This window comes from Aplysia californica, unplaced genomic scaffold (assembly GCF_000002075.1).
Source record: "Aplysia californica isolate F4 #8 unplaced genomic scaffold, AplCal3.0 scaffold00245, whole genome shotgun sequence".
In the NCBI taxonomy this organism is placed as follows: domain Eukaryota; kingdom Metazoa; phylum Mollusca; class Gastropoda; order Aplysiida; family Aplysiidae; genus Aplysia; species Aplysia californica.
Window position 1 is genome coordinate 290,305 of NW_004797515.1, and position 8,818 is coordinate 299,122.

Genomic DNA, 8,818 nt, shown 5'->3' on the forward strand with positions numbered 1-8,818 from the left:
AGAACTCTACTCCACTTCTCGAATCACATGCAGATCCTCCGTGTTTTTTCATTCCTCAACCCCAGGGTCTCTGGTGTAATGATTTCAATCTTCGTTGTTGCATTCAAAAGTTGTGAGTTTGAATCCCACGTGGAGAAGTACATATATTTTACCAAGTATCTCCATCTTTCTGATGGGATGATACATCCAACTAAACCAAGCCTAGGTCTTCCCTGACTGGCACAGTCAAAGCAGCCCATCTCCTAAATGATCTAAATTGCATCGATGGGGGCATGAAATATTTACAATTGATCATCCCTCACCTATTAATTTCTTAAACAGTAAATGCACACGTCACCATTTCCCTGCAGATACATACATGTCATCGCCAGCAGTACATTAATTCTAACCACATTATAACAAAATTAGCCTCTATGAAAAAAGAACTCACTGAATGAAGGACTTCATGTTTTCAACTGTGTTATAAATCCAGGACATTATACATTGACCAAGCAAACAAAACGTGAACACTGTACCGAGGTATCACAGGGTTGAACAACAAGCAGCAAAGCACTGGCCTTGTAGAAATTGTACATACATACATTTAAACAAAAGAAAAACAAGAACCACACGGCGCTGGTTTGGTTAAAGATCTATCACACTACGGCAGTCTACCATCATAAGTCCCACCTGATCAACCACAACCTACTGCAACCTAGCATAGTGCAAGTCCCATCTAATTGGCCTTGATAATGACAGTGCTGGGGGGCATTTAGACCACAGGCAGTGGTGTTACACATTTGTGATGTGTGGGTGGGTGGTCCGCTTCATTTTGTGGTGTAGTTTTGATTTTTTTTTTTTAAAGGAATGACTGCTTCATTTTGGGAGTGTCGTTTCCATCAAAAAATTTAGTCATGGTAAAGATCATGATTGACAAGTAACCCACAACAGCAAGTGACCAGATGAGACTATTTTCAAGATATTGGGGCAGAGTGCCACCCCCCGGCAAACTACAACCACTGAAACATTTTTCACATGAGAACTGACAGTGCAAAGCCAGTATATATGCAAAAGGAAAATGTAAACGGATCCTTGTCACAAGTCCCGAGCCTGTATAAACTGGTAGATTTTCAACAAAAACCAAGTGTTAGACCAGCCCAGCAGTAGACCATCAACTGTACTAGCAACATCACAACAGACCTCCAACTAAACTGGTAGCAACCACACATCCTTTCACTGCATAAACATCCATAACGTACTGCTTTTTACAGTATCTCAATTCATTGTGTTTTTAATTCATAAAACAAAATGCTGTCCAGTCAGAGACTCTCATTCATGAACAACACTTTTAAACACAAGATGTGTCCAAGTTAAGACATTTGATTTACAATCACAGGATTTTGAGTTCCATTTTCAGTTGAATTGGACAGCCATTCAAATTCAATTACTTCAACAAATGAAAGTTTACAGTACACACACAACAACAAACCTGACAGTCTTTATCAAAGTAAGTGTATGGGTTTAATGCCAAGTTCGATAATGTTCCTTTATTTCAGAGGTAGGACCTCTAAATAAAATGCCCATCTCCAATACCACTGAGCCAAATGGGTTGAGAGCCTTAAAAACTCCACAAAAAAAATTGGAGTTCGAGAACGGTAAGTCATGGATTCAAACCATGGCTGCAGATCAGCATGGTAGCAGCTGGCTGAGCTAGCAGAATGCCCTGGCAGTCTCTAAGAAAACAGGTGGTACAAAGGAAAGATCAGGTCATCGAGGGGAAATACTTTCCATTGTGTAGTGGCCCTTCTTCTATGGGGTACAGGGGCACAGAACAATACTTCAGCAAGAAACTTCAAATAACACTTTCATTTTCTTAGCAAATAATAGCCACCATTATTACGGACAACTGACACCTCAACAGCAGAAAGTAACGGTACAAAAAAATAAATTACATTCAAACATACCTGCAATTGCAAGTAAATACATTTGTTCTTGAAACAAATCCAGAAAGTGCGTGTGGTCAAGAAGGTTGTGACAGAGTATTGAAGAAATACCGTAGTAGTAAAACAAAAAAGTCAAGACATCCTGCTATAAGAAAGACATCAAGTTATAAGTTTGAGTTTAGACGTTACAAGCCTTTCCACAAAAAGTACCAAAAATTTTACAGGAAAAGTGAATAGAAATACAACTTCCATGCTCCATTTTCTGTAGTTTATTTCCAAACTGAAAGCCAAAAGATACAGAGAGAATAAGTAATACTGAATCACAACACCAAGTACAGTCAGACCTGCTCTGACTGCCACATGTCAAAGACAATCACTTGTACAAACAACCACTTGCTCCTTTGCAGTTTTTTTAAATATTACAATGACATTATCCAAGACGTCCACTTGTCTAAGACAAAAACTTTTCTCCTCGACAAAGGGTGGGCATCTCGGACAATTTTGACTTTGCGTGCTATACTTTCTCAAACAAGAAAAAAGACGTCAATTCTGTCAAACTGTCCTTCAAGTTGACAAGTGGAATGTGCTGAAGAAAACCACTTCTTGACATGAAATAAACATAATATTTCACAAACTACAGGGTGCTATACTTTTCCTCAAATTTCACAAAACAGTTTCTAATCCAGCATCCTGCACACTGATAAAACCAACTTTTGTGGCGGGTCACTCTTATGCATATTATCTAACATTCTTCCACAATCAAGAACACGATGCATTTTACAAAACACGGAGAACAAACACACTTGCTTCTTTAAATGACGTGAACAAATGAACAAAATCATAAACAAAGAAGAAATAGCACAACAAGCATCACCAGTTGTACACATCACATATTTTATAATCAAAACAAACAACCCAATCAACTAGCCGCATCACATTTGACCAGAGGTCTTCCATCAAGCCTGTTTTTGTTCCAGTGAAAATAAAAGAAACAAACAAACAAATCCAGTAAGATCCAATATATTGCCAAAGTCTCTGTAAACTAGTTGAGCTCAGGCTGTTCTAGCAAAAGGATACCAGCGAGTCAATAAATTCATGGGAGGCAAGAGGAGTCACAAACATACTTGTAAATCTTTTCGAAAAACTTTTTCTACAAAGCAAAAGAAAAAAGTTGATAGCTCCAACTCTCCTAAGTGCATTGCATCTACAAGAAGGCTTTTGAGTTGGTATAATTCTGCTGCTGGTGACACTTCCAACCCAAAAGGCAACTGTGAGCCTAGCTTTTTTCCTATGTTTTCCTATGCAGATATGTCTACACGGAAATGAAAAGTCTCTTGATGGAATTGAAAAAGCAATGCAACTTTCTTTGACCACTTTTGAGAACCAGTAAAAAAAAAAATCATCAGAAAATACCTCAGGAGAATTGTTGTTGTGACAAGCAGTGTAAATAAGACTGTATAATTTTTCCATAATATAATGTTAAAAAAACACATTTTGAATCAGTCAGACAAAAGGTATAATTCAAGTGTGTTAGTAATTTTAGCAAAACAGACCAAATTCCAAGAACAAAATTCTGTTAAACTTTGACCATAATAAAAAAAAACCTGCCACCAAATAACTAGGTCAAACTTGAAAGAGAAATGGCAAACAACTGAGCAATCAGCATCACTGGAAAAGCAGAGTATAACAACATTTAAAAACTGAAAAAAAACAGACCCAGTAGACAACTTCAAGAGGGGAGACGAAATGGTCATTTTTGCCTTAATAAGGACAAATAATGCCCCATAAAAGTTTTAACTGAATTGTGTAAAAAGCCTATTCCATCCTGCTTCATAACGTTAAACACTTCCACTAAGAAACAGCCAGCCATCATGTTTTCTACTGAAAAATTCTACCACAAAAAAAAACAGGAGTCTCTTACTCCTTATTTGGAATAATGAAATATGAGGTCCATCAGGAGGGTGAAAGGTTAGTGGTGTCTGGGTCAATGATTATAACGACAACAACATTCAGTCTGTATGGAATCCTTCAGTCTCTGGAGACTATAGATCTGCGCCGTAGGAGATCATTTTTCAAGAGCTGCGCCTGCTGTGGCTGAACAGACCCACACGAGAATGACAGTCCCTGTCGCAGTGGCTGCACTTGTAAGGCCCAAGCCAGACTGCGGATGGCGCTGGCCTGGGGCTGGTGACTCGGCGATAAATCATGTGTAATTTGATAGAGCCGGCCAGACCGAAGATGGCAGAGATCAAGCCTCGCACTCCACCAGTCCGTGGTGCCAGGCCTGGTAGCGCATGCTCTATTTTTTCATTCAGTCTGACAGCTGGAATATTCCAGAACATGTAACTGTGTAAGAAGGAAGGCAGTGAAAGCAGGAGTATGATGGCAGAATAAAAGCCTACTGCTTGAACACAAAGAATCTTTTCAACATGCTAATAAGAGACAGAACGGACTATAAAATCACTGGTCATAAGAAAAGAACATAACAGTCTTTTAATATGTCTCTATAAAAATCGGGGAGAGAATACATGGCGTAAAAACAACTAGCTCAAAGGCAATGTTGTCTTTTTGGTTTTTTAATTGTAACTATGTAATAAGACTTTAACAGAGAGCATCGAGGAATGTCAATGATGGCTTTTGTACATGTCCTCAGTGAGACGCGCCCATAAACAAAGCTCATTAACCCTAGTTTAGAGATAGGATGATGACTAGCAATGGCACAGTACTAAATGTCATCATGTCATCATAAAACAACTCTCTCTATAAATGAATCAATAAAAGTGTATTTTCTTTTTTTTTAACAAGTATCCACAGCTCAGCACAGATCTACATGAACTTTACTGTTGCATAAAAGTTAAAAGGCACTGCAAACCTTCATGCCAGTCTCTGCTATGTCACCTCCATGCCTTGCACTTACATGTCCATTATGAGGCAAAGGGAAATTGATACTTCAGAGTTCACTGCAAGTAGGTAGGAATACTTAAGGACTGCACTGCGCAAAATACTGATGAGTAGAGATTCCATACATGCTGGAGAGGTGTTAATGCCATTTGTGAAATAATACAAGACTTTTCAAAGGTGTAAAGCTCTACCTTGAGATAGGGAACTTAGCTGAGAGGTTTCCTCTGGAGAAAGACAAATGAGAATCCTAAGGAGTCTGACATACAGGGACAAAACAGACTTGTGACTATTTTATGGTGACTTGCACTCAACCTATTATATTCAAGACTCATCCACTTGAATTAAAACTGTTTTGGCTCGGTCTGGAATGAGCACCTTGTCTATCCAAAGCCTACATTACATACATATATGTTATGTCTAGCTATGAGATATCCATGTAAAAAGTGAGATAGATATATATAGACCATTGGTAAGAAAACAAAAATGAAAATAATTTTGGATATACCCTATTAACAGCCAACAATGAACGTAGAGACAGCAGCTGCCTAGACTTTGATCTCAGTTTTCACTTTTAAGCCTTGATTTGAAAAATTTTTTAAAGACTTTTATGGTAAAATATCTTTTCCTTTTCAAAAACACCAATTAGTCATCAGACTAATATCCAACCAACACAAAAACAAAAATTTGCCCTAAGGGTACACGGAAATAAAACACAAGTCTGTTTTCTCTGGCCACCACTCTGTCCTACACCACACACACCAGATCAAAAGGACACAATGACTTGGGCCGGCATGTGAGGCCCTTCTATCCTTTCCAATGCCTGCTACTTGAGACAGCTGTGAGCCACCAGTGTCCCAACAACACCAGCACTAAAAACTCACCGCAGTCACCTCAGAACATGGACTTTTCTTCAATTCAATCTACATTCTGTCACTGTGCATTAAAAACCTTACTGCATAGGCCTATTTAAGTCACAAAACCAAAACCAAATCTATAACAGGCTATGAAACAGTATAATTTCGTTTTAGGACACAAAAGCATTTCAACAAAAAAAAACATCATTTAGAGCTGGGGGGAAAAAAGGACAACCGACAATAAAAAAACCCAACCAAAACAAGATACAATAGTGCATCCTTGAACCAATCCGTATAAATAAGAATAATCAGTACCTAGAAAAGAACAATTTCAAAGTTATTAAAAAAGGACAAAAACCTGTGAGCAACGCCAAAGCACTAGTCACATGTCTTGCTAATTCACGATTCACTGTTAACTGAAGTGTGTAGAAAACTTTAAAATTACTGTAAATAGAGTAAACATCAGAAACTTATCAGGATCAAAGCCAGTGACGGTTTTTAAAAAACTTTCCAAATATTGCTTTACACAAGTTCCTACATTAACCAACAAGTAATGTTGATTTCAAAATTGTTCTAGAAGCTAATCTACTCTTCTTTTTTTCAAATCAACATCAAAAAGAAGCTCCAATGTCTGTAAATAACCACACAAATTATCATGATCAGACTTTTTGTGAACAGAGTGACCTTTTGTGAAACAAGGAAACAAGTTAATGTTGCTATGAATTACATATAAGTGAGGCGGCGTGATGAAGTCAGGCATTCGTCATTATAATGAAAGTCAAGAAACTGGCATTTTTCCGCATGTTTGGAAATTGTTATTGAATTTTTATTTTTTTTGGCTAACATTTTTCATGTGCATTAAAGAACACATTTCTGTGTAGATTTTTACTGAAAAAAAGTTGATTAAAGGCACTAAAGGTGTAAGTTTTCAGTTTCCACGGACTCTCAACGTAAGGAAATAACTCAACTTTGGCAGCCATTTTCCCACTAATTTTACCTCTGAAACCAGACGACCCCCACCTCCTTCAACAGCCCATATATCTTGACTAGTATCCATGATAAATAGATTTTTTTTAAATCAAAAGCAACGCAAAGGACAGGCTTTAAGATGATCCCAAAAACTTCATATGCCCCAAAATTGACGAGCTCCTGATTCCACCGCATCGTGACACATATATAAAGGCTTGGAAATTGCACTGACATTAAACTAGTAACACTATGTTCAAAAATTTACAATCAAAAAAATATATTCATTAGACCATCACACCCCCCCCCCCCCCAACACACACACACACCAAAAAAACCCCCATAAAAACTGCAATTATGAGCTTGGTTCATGGATGGACCAAGTCTATCTTTAAATTTTTAAAGGGCATTATAACATGCACATTGGTGTGAGATTGTGCCAGCCAAACAAAAAATTTGATTAACATTTGATTAACAAAACATTACAGTCCAACATTTCTGTGTTTTTTGCTCAAAGCAGACACACAGTTCAAGTGATGTAACCAGTGGGGGGAGGGCTATTCCCTTTAATTTCTCAAACACATCCACAGCATTTTCTTTTCTGTACCACTCTAAATACTGCAAGCAGCTGCTATAGGTCGCAGATAACAACAATGAAATCTACACACCAGAGTCCCTGGAGCAGTATCTATCAACCACAAAGAGTCATTTCACACCAGTGAGAATCAGACCTTGCCTTAAAGGCTATCAGTTGGCTAGGAAATTTCTTTCATAGAAAAAAATTTAAACGAATGAACATTACATATCTTTCAGCATCATGCTTAAAAATCCAATAAACACAAATTCCACACCATGTTGGCCCATCTTACCAATGGAAATTTAAAACCTCCATCTTTGAAAAACCAATTTAAGTGTACATGATTCAGAAAACATTTCCAAAATTCTTCCAAGCACTAATATCTCAGCCACAGACAGCAGTCCATCCTTTCAGCAGAAACTGACAAAGGCAACAAAAGCTGCTTGCGTACACTTTAGAAATGATTCCATCTGCAAGTAAAGCTCATTTCATTTACAACAACATCCTCAACCTGTACAATAAAATGTTTCAGCCCACAGGTAGCCATGTAAAAACTGAAAGTATCCAATTAAGTATACAGCATAGAATTCTTGGACCTGCCATGACCATGGTAACAACACACAAAAGCACTCCACCTTTCTTTCATAATCTATTCCCAGTGGAAGGCACAAACCACAATGTTCTCAAATAAGGAAGACAAAACGAGCTTGAACCATTATCAAGAACCAGACTCTGAGTCATGCCCATAGTACAATGTCACAAGGCCTACAACCAGGGGCACAATAATGGCCACAGCTACACACACTACCACAATATTCCTGAAGGTAAGCCCGCAGTCTGCACCATTCGTTATACGGCGAGAGTTGCTCGTCTGAAGAGGGTGAATGCTTTTATTGGTCAACATGGAGATCACTTCGTTCAATGACTCTTGATCTGAGGATCTGGTGGAAGACTGTTTCAGTTTTTTCAGGTCAGCATCCATTTTTCGGAGAAACTTTTCAGCCTCTCTTCCTTCCTCAGAAAAGTTTTCCCGAATGCTCAGAGTTCTCATGACTTTCAACTGCATATCCGGATCACTGAAATCATGCTGAGAGTCACTTTCATCCCTGTAGCTGCTCGACATGTCCGCACCTGAATGAGCAGCAAACATGGCCCCATTGGCATGCTGTGAAAGCTGCTTGTGATCAATACCAAGCTCTCCACGAGCCACTTGCTCTGACAGAATGCCATATCTGGTCATTGGCACTTTCAAAACTCTCAATGCAAAGAAGTCTTGATCTTGTATCAAATTGTTGAGTCTTTTTAGCTCCGACACCTGCAACAAATAAAATTTTCCAAAGGAATGTAAAATCGCCAAAACGTTTTGTCAAAATGAAAAAGTTTGAATGTTTATTTGAAAGCAATTCATCCATTTTTAACCATTGTTGAAAGAACTATGTGTATATTGTGTATTGTGTCTAAAAACTATACTAAATAGAACAAAATTCATAAAAAGTGTACAAACACTGATACAAATTACAAGTTTGGTTTCTATTTACAGTTAAACCTGTCAAAGAAGGAATCACAAGGGGTCCAAAAAGAGAGAGAGAGAGAGAGAA

At 38.0% G+C, this 8,818-nt stretch overlaps 1 protein-coding gene across 1 annotated transcript in view; it reads right to left on the minus strand.

Moving 5' to 3' along the window:
• Nucleotides 1-6,581: 6,581 nt before the first annotated feature.
• Nucleotides 6,582-8,818, minus strand: part of LOC101849294 (lysM and putative peptidoglycan-binding domain-containing protein 3) — a gene marked incomplete at its 5' end in the record, with an annotated part of 7,502 nt that continues 5,265 nt past the window's right edge. Inside the window, 1 exon segment of the mRNA XM_005100347.3 lies at nt 6,582-8,535. Coding sequence (XP_005100404.1) covers nt 7,939-8,535 — 597 coding nt within the window. The 3' untranslated portion in view covers nt 6,582-7,938.